The 14,692-nt window shown below is 42.9% G+C and overlaps 1 protein-coding gene across 3 annotated transcripts in view; it reads right to left on the bottom strand.

Moving 5' to 3' along the window:
- Positions 1-14,692, bottom strand: part of MYO16 (myosin XVI) — a 662,110-nt gene that overhangs the window by 141,687 nt on the left and 505,731 nt on the right. For all 3 annotated transcript variants that reach the window (XM_059721092.1, XM_059721091.1, XM_059721093.1), the window contains 2 exons: positions 13,317-13,397; positions 12,828-13,033 (listed from right to left, as the gene is read on the bottom strand). In XM_059721092.1, the coding sequence (XP_059577075.1) occupies positions 12,828-13,033; positions 13,317-13,397 (287 nt within the window). The remainder of the gene's footprint in view (positions 1-12,827; positions 13,034-13,316; positions 13,398-14,692) is intronic.

The following is a 14,692-nucleotide window of genomic DNA, read 5'->3' on the forward strand; positions in this document are numbered from 1 at the left end:
TTTGTGTCCTGCCTGACAGTGTGACCCCCTTGGGCAGGTGAAAAATTGACACAAACTAATTGTTTAGGAGACTAGCCTTTTCTTGGGCATCAGATTCAGCTGTCCCATTTGATCTTGCAGGGGGGCAACGTTGCTTTTGTTCTTCCTCTGAATTCCCACATATCTGAAGAATGACTTTTTGTTATCCTTGATTCTAGTGGCTAGCTTGAGCTCGGTTACTGCTTTGGCTTTTCTGGACCACTCCCTACAGGTATGGGCTAGTGGTGAGTAGTCCTCCTTGGTGATGATTCCAGTTTTCCATCTGGTGTAGGCTTCTCTTTTAAGTTTTGGGAGACCCAGAAGTTACCTGTTGAGCCAAGGGGGCTTCCCTGCCTTCTGATTGCATTTGCTGTGGGATGGGATAAACTTCCCTTGCACTTTGAGGATTGAGTTCTTTAGGAACAACCATTCCTCATGGACTCCCCTTCTAGGGCAAAGGTGAGGATTTCTATTTTACTGAGAGACTTGCCCACCCTGCATTAGACAGAGAAAGTAATCAGATCATGGGCATTGCCACCAAGCTTGCTCTTGATCTTCAGATCACTCACCAGGTCATCCTCTTTGGCCAGAACCAGATCCAACAGTGCCTCTCCCTTACTTGACCCACACACCTCTTGCATCAGGTACAGGTCATCGATACAAGTGAGAAGTTACAAAACTGGTCAGACTTGGACGTGTGTGCTCATCCAGATGTCTAGGGGGTTGAAGTCTCCCATAACAATCATACATCAAGAACATGCAGCCTCAGCCAGTTCCCTTTTGAATTTAAGATCCAGTTCTTCTTGGTTAGAGGGTCTGTAATAAACTCCTGTGAGTATATCCCCTTCCCCATGCTCCTCCCCGTATTTTAACCCAGATGCCTTCCATGGTTAATGAACTCACTTTGAAGGGAAGTGTACTGCTCCTTGATGTAGACAGCTATACCCCGACTTCTCTTCCCAACACAATCTCTCCTGTAGAGGATATAGCCCTCTATACCTACTGACCAGTTATAGGAGTAGTCCCACCACGTCCCCATTGTCCCTACAAGGTTATAATCTTTATCGATGAGAAGGGCCAGCCTCTTTTGCTTGTTACCCAAGCTCCTAGCACTTGTGTACAGGCAGTTAAGTCTTCCTTATGTGATGGGATGTGACCTTTCCTTGTGCTTTCATTAGAATGGGTTCCCTTGCATTACCTAAGCTGTTACTACTGTGATTGGCATGACCTCGACTAGAACTGTTGTTTGACTGCCCAGCCCCCCGTGATTTTAGTTTAAATCCCTGTTGAGTAGGTCAGCCATTCTGGCCAAGAAGAACTTCTTCCTTTTCCAGGTGAGGTGGAGGCCATCCCTTCCCAAAAGTCTGCTATCTCTTTCACTGTGTGGAGTATGGTCAAAGAAGCCAAACCCCTTGTGATGGCACCATCGCCAGAGTCTTCTGTTCACCTCACCAATTCATCTATCCCTCTAGGGCCCATGACCTGTGACTGGAAGGAATGAGGAAAAAACTACCTGAACACCCAGCCCCCAGAGCTCTGTAGTCACTCATGACCCAGCCGGGATTGCTCCAAGCCATGTCATTCATGCCCACATGGATGGGTAGTATGGGATGGTGGTCCAAGGGCCAGATGAGTTTGGGGATCCTCTGAGTCACATCATGGACACAAGCCCCAGGGAGGCAGCAAAACTCACGGGCTATGGAGTTGGGGTGAGAGATGGCACCCTCTGTCCCCCTCAGGAGGGAATTGCTCACCACAATTACTCTATGTCTTCTTCTAGGCGCAGTTGCTGGTGGCCCTCCTACCTCACACGCTGGGGCTGGGAATTTGGTCAGCTCAGCCAATGTGAGGGGTTTGAAATGGTTGTGCAGCTCCAGGGGAATGGTCATGCTGGTGCAGTGCCTCCTAGGGCCAGAGACTACCTCCATCCAGGCAACCCCTTGCTGGACATCATGGTGGCTCTTTATTTCCACCAAGGTGTTGTCAGCCATAGAGTGGAGTGCCTGGAAGTAGATGTCCAGTTCCTGCTCTGCACCTCTAATGGCTCACAGCTGTTGCACCATTGCCTGGAGTTCCATAGTCTGGCACTCCAGGGCCTCCACTGTTGCGCACAACCCACAAGAGAAGGTGTCAGTGCTCCCAGTGCTCCCTGCATCCATGTCAGGCAGCCTCCACAGGAAGCCAGGGGCTCCATCTGAGTGGAAGCCAGGGCCATGGGTCCCAGTTGGGTAGGGGCAGGGACTACAGGCTCCATCTGGGTAGAGGCTAGAACCACAGGCTCCATTTTGGTGGAGAACCTGGTGGTACCAGAGAAGGGGGGTCCATGTACAGGGGGAGTTTTGGGGTGTGATGCGTACCTCCCACCGTGGTCCTTGTAGTATTCTGGGCTACTACTGTGCAGACATTTTCCTTCAGGCTCCCCACCTGAAGCCTTGTGGTCCTCCTGCTTGTCCTCCCTCGCTAACTCATGTGCTGGCCTAGAAGTGTGCCTGTTTCCGCATTCTGTTTGTGAGGCTCTGGTCGTGTGGCTCCCTGGGTGGCTGGGTCAAGTAGGAGCCAGGGTGGGAGGCATGACCCTCTTTGGCTCCTCTCAGCTGCCCCACAACTCTGCTACTTCCCTCCCACCATGGGCCCCACCTACCTCCCAGCTGCACCATGGGTCAGGGTCCTCTGGGGTCCTCTTGGGGGTCTGGGGGTCCTGGGGCTCATGGGGGTGCAAAGGGCTTCTGCCCATGCATCTTGTGCCAGAGCTGGGGATGAACTGTGGCTTCTGCCATTGGTGGGCCATTTTAAAGTCTGTTCATACACAGTAGGGTGCACCAACAGTGCCGCACTGCTGTCAGGGCTTGGGGGGGGGTCCCTGCCCCACTGGAAAAGGGGAAAGGTATGTGCCCCCCCTTCCCCTGTCTCATGTGCCAGGCAGCACCAGTCGTGTGTCTCCCTGGGGGGGTTGGGCCAAGTAGGAGCCGGGGGGGCGGTGACCCTCCTCAGCTCCTCTCAGCTACCCCACAGCTGTGATACTTCCTTCTCACCATGGGCTCCACCTACCTCCTGGCTATGCTGGGGGTCGGGGTCTGCCAGGCTCCTCTTGGGGGTCTGGGGGCCCTGGGGCTCATGGGGGTACAACAGGCTTCTGCCTATGCATCTCATGCCAGAGCCAGGGACAAATTGTAGCTTCTGCTGTTGATTGACTCTTTTAAAGTCTGTACATGTGCAGTAGGGCCTGCTGACAGCGCCACATCATTCTCAGGGCTTGGGTGTCCCTCCAGGCTGTGCTGGGGGTTGGGGTCAGGGTCTGCCAGGGTCTTCTTGGGGTTCTGGGGGGTCCCAGGGCTAACAGGGATGCAATGGGCTTCATGATTGCTTCCTTCATTGTCCCTGTTAGCTCCTCACTGTGTGCATATACATGTACAATTAATGCACCTGAATTATCTGCACAGAAAATTCAGGTGCATTAAAAACTGAGCTCTCACATGCTTCTGAATGTTTGTCCATTGGGAGCAAATTTGCCCCTGACAGCAGCAGTTCAGTTTAAGGCTGCTCCTGTCCTGCTTCTATCCTGTTACATCAGATAGGGGGAGCTCCAGGCCTGGGCTGGCAGAGGGCACAGGGGCTGATCCCAATCTCTGTGGGGCAGAGGAGAGCTGTCCCAGCTGCCTCCCAGCCACATGAAGATCAGGACCCATCCCAATATCCACATGGTTGGGAAAGTTGCCCTGGCAGCAAAGTGTCCTGCTGAGCCAGGACAGCTCTCCCTGTCCCCTGTGGCCCCCTGATGCCAAGGCTGATTGGGTACAATTTGATCCTAGTCAGAGTCTACATGTGTATCTACAGGTACTAGAAAATGGTGCATTAGACTAATTTACTCTCTGCGGGTAAACAGAGAACTGAGCGCTGCAGTGTTTCCCAAATACATCATGCTGTTTTTGGCTTCTCAAGAACAGGAAACTGTCTTCTTTGAACAAACATGCTCTTTTGGTATTGTAATTATAGAGCTGACCAGGGATCTAGGTTTTGTCTGATAAAAAAAAAAAAAAAATCCCCAATTTCTGGATTAAAAAAAGTAACCCAAAATCCACATTTTTTTTTTGTGATTAAAATGAAACACCTCTATATATTTATCTATATATTAGTGACTTTTCATATTAATCACAGAAAAATGTGGATTTTGAGTTACTTTTTTTAATCCAAAAATTGGGAATTTTTTTTTTAATCAGAGAAAACCAGGATCCCTGGAGATGACTAGCCAGAGGCAGATCTCGGTACAGACATTCAAAATGCCTGTGGTGGGATCAATCTAAATTACATGGTTTTTATAAGCAGCATAATTTAATTCAGTAGTGAACAGAACACATATTTGCCTGAGGGGGGAGATGGGGGCAGGGGACATGCAGGTTGTCTATCTTAGACCGAGGTCTGCCATTTTTAAGCCAGTTTGTATGCGCTGAGCTTCTGTTCTGTTACAGGTTTAGACTGTTTTTTGAGCACTTACACTGGTAAAAGTGTAATATCTGTACCTGGCCTTTATCTGCAGGAATCACAGTAAGTTCCTGAGGCCTGCGTGCCTCTGGACCCAGAAGTAATATAGCTTGGACCAGAGGCAACAGTGTATAACTGCTTCAGTGAGGGTTTGAGGGTACGGGGGGCGGGGGGGAGGGAGGTGCTAATTAGCTCTGATGAAAGTCATGTCACAACACTGAGTGAATACAGGTTTCTTACCTATATCCACCAATGGACCTTTTCGTTCCTGCCTCTTATCTATAAACCCTAATTATCCTACTAGCACCCACTGTATAGGAAGTGCTTACTGCCTTGGGGCTGGAGCAGGAGGCTAGAAGAGTGGCAATCTCTTCTTTAAAAAAAAAAAAAGGCAGCTATTTAGGCCAAGAGAAAATAATTTTAGTTATCATGGAGAAGCTGAGATGGTAATTGTTCATGTGTCCAAAATTAACAGAATAAGGGTTTACCATAACCCAGCTGTGCCCCTCTGTAAAGGACAGCTAAACTGGACAAACTTTGCCTGTTTTTACCTAGGAGCAAACTGCCTTCTATGGGGTAAGAATGATTACATGGATCAGTACCATGGAACAGCTTGAGCAGTAAATTCTCACCACCCATGTACCCATTACTGGTACATGAGTCAAAAATTCTTGATCCATCAAAGTTACTGCTGTCTTCAGTGTGGGATTAACTGAGATTTAAATCATTGCTAAAGATACTGGTATAAAAAAAAAAAGAGTGATTCCATACAGAAAGGGTATCACTGTCTTATATTCTACCACAGAAGAACCTAGGGTTTGAACTGAGTTGTCACACCATCCTGACATTTTTCTGTTCACCTAATTAGCTCTTTTTTGTCCAAAACAGTGAAATTCCCCAGCTCCTGGAGAACATGCCACCACAAACCACAGGTAGCCTTGATCTAACTAGTAGCAGGACTATCTACTAGGGAAGCACTTCCCCTAGTAGTTAATTGCTTGCCATAGATTACTTGCCAGGCAATTTGGAAGGGCCAAGGAAAGCAACACCTAGAGGAAGACCTAGATTGGGAATTCATTAGGGAACTGGTCGAAGCCGCATGCTCCTGATGCTTGATCGTCATGGGAGACATCAACTTCTCTGACATCTCTTGGGATGACTGCACGGCCAAATCTGACAGGTCACACCATTTTCTCATGTGCATCAATGACCTCTACCTAACCTAGGAGGTCTATGGGCCAACTAGGGGAGAGGCATTGCTGGATCTGGTCCTGGCCAAAGGGGAGGACCTGGTGAGCGATCTGCAGATCGAGAGAAATCTTGGTGACAGTGACCATGAATTGATCACCGTCTTAGTTCACCGAAGAGCATGCAAACTCCTCAGTAAAACAGAAGTTCTTAACTTTGGGAAGGCCGACTTCTGCAAAATGAGAGAACTGGTCAGTCAAGCAATCAGAGGCCATACCCTCCCCAGAAAAGGGAGTACATGAGGAATGGTAGTCGCTCAAAAACATAATCATGGAAGCACAGGGCAAAGCCATCCCTTTTTGCAAGAAATGCAGTCAATGAGCAAGGAAGCCCCTATGGATGAATAAGGAACTGTTGGACTTCATTAAGCTCAAAAAGAGTAGCCTACATCAGCTGGAAAACAGGAAGCATTACCAAAGGGGATTACTCTGCACTCGCCCGCACCTGCAGAGAGCAGTAGAGAAAAGACAAGGCACAAACTGAACTTAGGCTTGCTAAAGGGATCAAGGACAACAAAAAATCCTTCTTTAGATATGTGGGAAGTAGGAAAAAGAACAAGGACAGTATTGGGCCCCTGAGAGATCCAACGGGGCAACTGACATCAGATGCCCAAGAAAGGGCCAATCTCCTAAATGACTTTTCTGCATCAGGTTTTCACCCTCTCCTGAGGATCATACTGCCAGGAAAGGCACAAACCAATTTGGGAGTGGGTGATGCCCCAAAATTGATGTGGATCAGGTGAGGGAACACCTTGAGAAACTAGACATTCACAAGTCCATGGCCAGATGGAATGCACTCAAAGGTCTTGAAAGAGCTGACAGACATCACTGCATCCCTGTTAGCAGGGATATTTGAAAAATCGTGGTGCTCAAGCGAAGTCCTGGATGACTGGAAAAGAGCCAACGTGGTCCCTATCTATAAGAAAGGGAGGAGAGATGAGCCAGGGAACTATAGACCAATCAGTCTGACGTCCATCCTTGGAAAAATTCTGGAGAAAACTGTCAAGGGATCCATTAACACTAGACTAATGGAAGGCAAGCTTCTGAATGCCAACCAACATGGCTTTGTGACTAGCAGGTCTTGCCTGACCAACCTCATCTCCTTCTATGATGAGGTAACATGAGCCCTGGACAAGGGAGATGATGTGGACGTCATTTATCTGGACTTCAAGAAGGCCTTTGACCTAGTTCCCCATGATTTCCTCGTGGTTAAGCTGGGGAACTGTGGCCTAGATCATCATCATGGTCTGATGGCTAGGTAACTGGCTATGGGGTCGGACCCAAAGAGTACTAGTTGAAGAGAGCAAATCAACATGGTGCAGTGTTACCAGTGGAGTCCCTCAGGGCTCGGTACTCGGGCCAGCACTCTAACCATGCACTGGTAACTAGAAAGGGCGCAATTGGGATCTGATCCCTAATTCCACAATCACACAATTCCTGTGTGGTGCAGCAGTAGACACAATTGTTGAGATCAGGGATCACAGCCCACAGCACCTTTAACTGAACATGTGCCAGGGCCTAACCAAATCTAATTTAAATTTATCTTGCTAATCCAGATATTTATATAGACCTGATACCACAGTATTTTGGCATTATCTGGAAACATTTCTTCCTGTTTAGAAACAGCATCAATTTTAAAATTCACGCATGTATAAAATGCAAGGAAATTAGAAGGAGAGAGAGCAAGATAACTGAGAGTTACTGTTTTAGTTAGTGTCTGGTGAATTCTGAGACATGGGAAATCTCACATGCTATGAGTAAGGCAGTATATCAGTCAAGATATACAGAAGCAGGCACTTAAGTATCAAATTAGTCTAAGAACTACCTGAGTCAAAAGGCCCATTAAGGAATACCAGTTTCTTTAGCCAACAACACCCAATGGAGCAATGTGTCCAGAATCATATACAGCTTCTTCAGACTTGTCATCCTAACTGACCAGGTACCAACATACAGTTGGAATGACTGGGAGCAGCCTTCAACATAAGCCCTGAGCAAGCCTTGAATTCATGCCCCTGGAGCTGTAGCAAAGTACCATAACTATTCCATCATCACACCCCAGCTAATAAGACTGCATCACTGCTTCAGGCACATTCCCTAAAATTAAAATAGGGACTACCTCTAGCACTATAATAACTTTTCAAACAGAATAAGATCCTTGTGATTTCATTATATGCACAGTCAATAAACAGGAACCGGTGGGGGGGGGGAATAAAAAGCTAATTTAAAATATTTAACATGGGCCTTTTCCTCCTGTGAGAAGGTATACTAGGTAAGCTTAATATGTATACACCCTCCTTTTCCTACCTAGGAAAAGCTTATACTTCAAATGGTTCAGCTTACCTACAAATACATGTTGGGTATTGTGAAATAATACTTAGCCACAGAGATGGCTGTTATGATTCTTAAAGGAGTCTTCAGGGAAACTGCGCAGAAAATTCAGGCACATTAATTACATGACTCTTATTATAAAGGGAAGGTGAAGACAGGTAATCTTTTGTCTGACTATTTGATGAGCTTTAGAAACTGAGCCAACACTGCAGGCAGGTGCAACTGAACCACTGCAGCTAGTGTTGGCAAATCCTACTGTATTCACATTTATCATTTGACAGTTATATCTGTGCTGTCTCTTTTTACAGCATTTAATAGCATCAGACCTTATTAATTCACATTTTTATTATATATCCACTGATAGTAACTGGCACTGATTTTACTTAGGAACCATAACTTTCAGAAGAATTCAGACCAGATCCATGATCCTCAATGACTGACTGATTTACCAGGTAGCTGATGGTAATTTAGTTCTATAAGGCAGAAGCTGAAGCAATTAAGTGAAAAAGTAAAAGTATCAATGCTAATGATTAAAGTTTCATTGCTTAGGAAGCAGTGAATTTGTGAAGTACAACCTCTCCTTCACTATTGTCTTCTTTCAGTCAATGTTAGTACAAAGTGACTAAAACCCATGACCTGAAGACTATTTATGTTCATTTCTAATTAGTTATTAAAATAAATTAATCTAAACACAAGCTGCAAAAACATTTTCCTGCTAAGATGATATTCAGACTGCTCTGTTTCACCATCCCTTTTCTATACAAGCTAATATTTCAAATGAACAATCAGCTACTTTATCTGTCCTTGGAAGAAGCATTTAATTTTAAATTATTTATCCTGCCTTTATCACCTATATTACTGGAGAGTAAAAACATGCTCCTGCCTATCACCTATGATGAAACAGTGATAAAGTTATTACACTCCTAAAGAATGCCTTTGATCTTCTAGGGAAGAATGTGGGGAGGTATGAAGTGGGGAATGCTCTTTCCAGGATCTAATCATATGATAGATGTCAACTTTGTATCTATTAAAATTCATGACAACATTTCCCAGAATCATTTTTGTAGATATATACCCCTAAAAATGTCCAGAGTCAGGCAGAAGAGTTCGCAGGCAGTCACCTACCAACTTCAAATCAGATAATCCAACATCAGCATTTTATAGATTTAAAATATCTCCTCAAAACAATCAGTAAGACCACACTGAAGCAGACCAGTGGAAGATCTAGTAAGACTGAAAAAACAACAAATTATCTCTATGTTCAATGAGTCATCTCTTCTTTCTTACCTCTATCCTATTGGCTAAGAAATAAAAATAAAATGAGGTGGCATCATATCATTTCTGCAGTTCACTGCAATCCCTTAAACTTAGATATTTCAGTTGTTTTGACAGAACCCATCAGAATAAATCTATTGCTATATGCCTGACATTATGCTGGACTCTTATCCTAAACAAGCTGCTTTACCACAATAAATTATAGGTAAATATAAAGATTTCTTGGTCATGGTAGGCATTAAGAAGGTTTACTTTCTGTCAGTCAAAATAATACAAGATTCAGCCTTGGTGACAGGAGGAGCTGTACTGAGTACAGTCATCAAATGGTGATGATATTTTTCACATATGATAGCCCAGGGACTTTAGCTGAACTGAACATTCGAATGGGGCAAGATATAAATTAACCCCAAACTCAGCCTTACACTACTACTAAGATCAGATTTCTACAAACACTTCTATAACTAAATGGTCCCAGTTTGAATACCAGTCTCTTAGTAAACAGGTGTGGTAACCATGGGTCTGGCAACTGCTGATTCATTACAGCAGGTTGGAAGGATTCATGCAAAGGTATAAAATAAAGAAGGTAGGGCTGGAGGTCCTGAAGGATCGTAAGAAATTGATGAAAACAGTAAGGAAGAGACAGCGTGCCTGTGTGAAACTTTACAGATGGACAAGTGAAGAAGGTGTGGGGAAGAGTGGTGGGTAAACAACTAAAAGGTGAATATGCTGACCTAGTGTGGATGGTTGTAAGATATTATTTGCCAGTGAAAGAAGTGCAATACAGACAAGCGCATCAAGGTGGACACGGAAGAAGTGTGGGGAAAAAAAACAGTGGGATGTGTTTTGGGAAGGGACATATGCAAAGTGGGTGTGGGGAAGGGTCTGCCACTTTCTGTGTCACCAAAAAAAAAAATCTGCTATTAGTGTTGGAGATGGTACTATATGGACTTATACCAAAGGAAACATTATTAAGGACTTCATTAACAGGTGATAAAACTAGTTTATAGAAAGTAAAAAGCCTCTGGGTGTTTAAGGGGTTGGCTTTCACTGAAAAAGAGTGCCTGGAGGTGGGGCTGCATGAACTGAAATAATATATCGACTGGGACAAGGAAGAGATTGGAGAGTGAGAGACCAAGAAGAAGTGGAGGAAAAAAGACTGAACACGCTTGTTCACTAAATGAACAGGGAGGACTGATGGGCGGGGCAGGGAGTTTCAGGTGGTAGCCTCTCATGGAGTTTTGTATGAAAAAAAAGATTTCTGTAAGGGTTTGTTTTTTGTGGGAAGTTGATGCATGTTATTTAAGGGTTTAATATATATGTAGCAGTATGTTTTTGATATGTAGTTGTTTCTGTACTATGAAGTCTCAGTAAAACAAGGATGCTCAGTATGTGTATGCTTTATAAGTGTAGGGTGATAAGTGTATTTTTAATAACATTTGTTTTTAAAAAAAGGAAAAAAAAAAGGTTCTCATCAGCATTTTTGGCACCAAGGGCTGGAACTTGCTCTGGCCTCTCTGAGTGCCAGCCTGGTATTGTAGCCCTGTTCTTGTTTCCTCATGGAGGAACAACTGCCTGTTTTTTTAAGAGCCATATGCACAAAAATAAAGGTTCCTATCAGTATGTTTGCCCCATATGGGTCACATACTTTATAGTCATGCTCAGTGCTGGCTGCATTTGATCAGGTTCATAGTTTGCTTCCATTATTTAGATCAGGGAGATAGGTTGTAGCCGTGTTGGTCTAAGGACATAGGCAGACAAGGTTCTTTCAGATTCACAAAGGTGAATCTGATATAATACACAAGGGCGAATCTGATATCTTTTATTAGACCAACTTAAATAGTTGGAAAAATTTTCTTAGCAAGCTTTCGGGTTTAAAAACCCTTTGTCTGACTGAGGAAGCATCTGCAGTTGGTGTGTGCTCTTCCTGAGCACACACCAACTGCCATTACTGAGCTCATGCTACTTTTAGCAGCAGCAGTTCAAAGATAAGCAATATATTTAACACAGTTTTCTTATATGCTTTTCTTCCATGCTCTTATATTCAAATAAATATGGTAGTTATTGCTATTATAATAGTCATTATAATTATTATTCTATTTTCTTTCAATGAATAAGAAATAGTATGCCTGTGCTTTCCTTGTATTTCTTCTAATTAGACAATGTACCTGTGGCATTAAAACAAGCCCATGAAATACACATGAACTTACTGGTAAATGGAAAGAGAAAAGGATGGTTTGCTCATAATAGCAGTGACAAATTTCTCCTACCACCTCCCCTTTGTCACACCCAGAGGTGTAATGAGCAGGGTTTGTACCCACGAAAAACCTGAAGGAGATTAAAGGGTGGAGGTAGGGAGATACCATTGAATGTTGGAGGGGTAGAGCTTCTCAGAGTGGAGGGGTGGGGTGGTATACACAAGTCTTACCTATACCAGGGACTCAGAAACAGTCCCTGGCTGCTGCTGCATGGTGTGCCTGTCCTGGTCTTGCTTTTACAGCAGAAACAAGGTGATTGTGAAGCAACTTGGCTGCTAGGGAAGCCAACCCTCCAGGTTTGCCCTGGAGTCTTCATGATTAGATATAAATCTCCAGGAGACTGCTGAGACTCACCCAGCAGATAAATAAGAGGGCATTCATTGAAAATAAATATTAAATATTGAATTTGATTTATACAGTAGTCCAATAGGTTTTTAAAATGTAATAGTAATGTGCATTTGCCTTCTTGACATAAAGTCTACGCACCGTAATCCATAACTGATATACATAAGCACGCAGGCACATTTGTGTTGTGTACTGTAGGCACATTGGCATTCTGGAAACCTCCCAGAATAGATTTCAACAGAGCTGGTAACCCTACTGGCTGCTGCTTCAAGAGCAATCCCATAGGGCTCCTTTTGTTGCTGGGGACTTCATGGGGGTGGGAGGTGATTCTGGTGCTCCTCGTTAAGTTAGTGCTAGTGCCCCTCTCACCTATCCTTAGTTATGCTACTGGCCACACCTTTTTAAATGTTCTCTTTTTTCTGACTACAGCAGTAAAAAGTGGAATTATAGCATACATTCTTAACACTATTCACCATGTTCAACACAAAATAAATCCCAGCAGTTGAAATAAAACACCAGACATCATGAGCACATAATAATAAGCTAGAAAAATATCAGTGGAAGAGATATGACCTTTTCCTGTTCTATGTTTTTAATCACATGGCAGTAGCATACTAGTACTTTATATATCTACGCTACTAAGGTCTATCATTTATACCTGACCTATCAGGAAATATTTCTTTCATAAAAAGGTATTTTTCATGATGCTCACAGTTCCATCAGTTTAAAAACCGTGCTTTCTGCCAGCTCAGGTACTTTTTTCTCTATAGAAAATCTGAAAGACTCATCAACAGACAACTCTGCAAATACTTATGCAACTAGACAAAAGGCACTGCAGTATAGATAATAAAATGCTTTTATCAGGATCAGAAGGATTTACCTTGACAGGAAGTCAGTGAAAGAGAGGCGTATTGGATATCCATGGCGTATGATTTTCACCATCTCTAGGACACCAATATACTGCAGTTGAGCCGACACATAAAAATTATCAAAAGTATCTGGCAGTTTAGAATTATTGGGTTTGATACAATGAACAGAATGCAGCGTACAGTTCTGAAGCTTCCCAATAATATCTGCTAGTGATTTCTGTGGAGAGAAATAAAACCCAACAAGTTCTCAAATGGTCATTAGTCTGCACTGAAATCAGTTCCATAACATAACACAAATACACTTTTGCAAACAACAAAACATCATTTTTTAAAAGGGTTCTCAATCATTTGGTTTCACATCATTTTTTAAAAGGCTTGACCTGAAGACACAAATTGCTTATTCAAGCAAATCATGCTTCTGCTGGCCTTTGTAAACAGTAGAGCCTTATTCTGTGCTTAAAATTCTTCTATAAATCTTTGTCCAGTAAATGTTCACTAACCCTGAGCTGTGTTGCCACTGTGATTGGGTCCCCTCGTTCCAGTCTCTGAAGAAATGTAGAAGTACCTTTCTTTTTCAACAACTGTGGAAAGAAAAGTATACATGGACTACCTTAATCTCAATATATATTTCCTTATTAAAGAAGTTAATTGATAAAGGAATTAAAAACTTGGGTTAGCATCACATGACACAGGGACAAATGACATAAGTTTAGATTTTCAAAAATTGCCAGGAGAATGGCCAAATAACCAAAGAAATCTGCATAGGAATGGCTGGCAACAAAGTTTTGATTTTGGAAGTAGACATGTACTATCGTATACACACATTTCATTTGAGTATAGCACATCAACGTAATCTTTGGTCAAGTATGAGTAAAGTGTACATATATACTCATTTTCATTTAGAAGTAAGAAAAGTAACGTGAACCTGGGGATTGTATTATGCTATCAAGGACAGGATATTAAGCATAATATATCATTTCCATATTAACAGAATAAGATTCCTTCCTTATGTAAAGAAGGGGTGGGGTGTGAATGGTCATGTATATCATTGATAATCCTCATAAATTATAACATTTTTAAATGTGAGGCCCAGAGTTCATTCACTACTTCTTTGTCCCGTATACATGAATGTATTTTTTTACTCTAGTATATATAATTAGTATGAGCAGTTATTTTTTTTATATAAGAACCAGTGATAACTTCTCTCTCAATAAACAGGGAAAAGCAAACATATAAAACATTTTAACTTTTTTACTTTGAATATTTGAGAGGTATATTGTAAAGATTAGTTTTAGGAATAGCCTGAAGAAACAGGCTTCTTGTTGAGCTTTCTAAATTGAGGCTAGCAGAACCAATATATTTTGAAGTTTGGTCATGACCATAGAAGATTAAACATCTATTGGTTGAAATAATCTATAATTGTTGACAGTCTCTTCAATTCTGACCCTCTCTCATTCGCTTTCTTCTCCTGTCCATTTGGGCATAATTTATAAACCTCTATTCCACTCAGACTCCGTATGTTTTGGCCTAATTTTATCCTTTCAGTTCACACCAAAAGATATGGGTATCTTCTCATCTGATCTCAACCAGACCCAATCTATTTAAAAGAAAAAAAAAATGCATTTCCCAGCAATTCCCTACTTGCTGTGCTGGATGTGAGACCTGTTCTGCTTTCACATTTCACAAGCCAGAACTGAACAGAACTTAAAAGGAAAACTCATTTCCATCCTAGAAAAGAGACTGGAAGTCTACTAGGTTTCACATTTCTTCATAATAGCACTTAGTATTTACATAATGCTGATCAACAACAGATCTCAAAAAAAGTTTTTAAAAGGTGGGTAGAACACTTGGAGCACGTACACAAATCAAGGCCAGT

Source organism: Alligator mississippiensis, chromosome 1 (genome assembly GCF_030867095.1).
Source record: "Alligator mississippiensis isolate rAllMis1 chromosome 1, rAllMis1, whole genome shotgun sequence".
In the NCBI taxonomy this organism is placed as follows: Eukaryota; Metazoa; Chordata; order Crocodylia; family Alligatoridae; genus Alligator; species Alligator mississippiensis.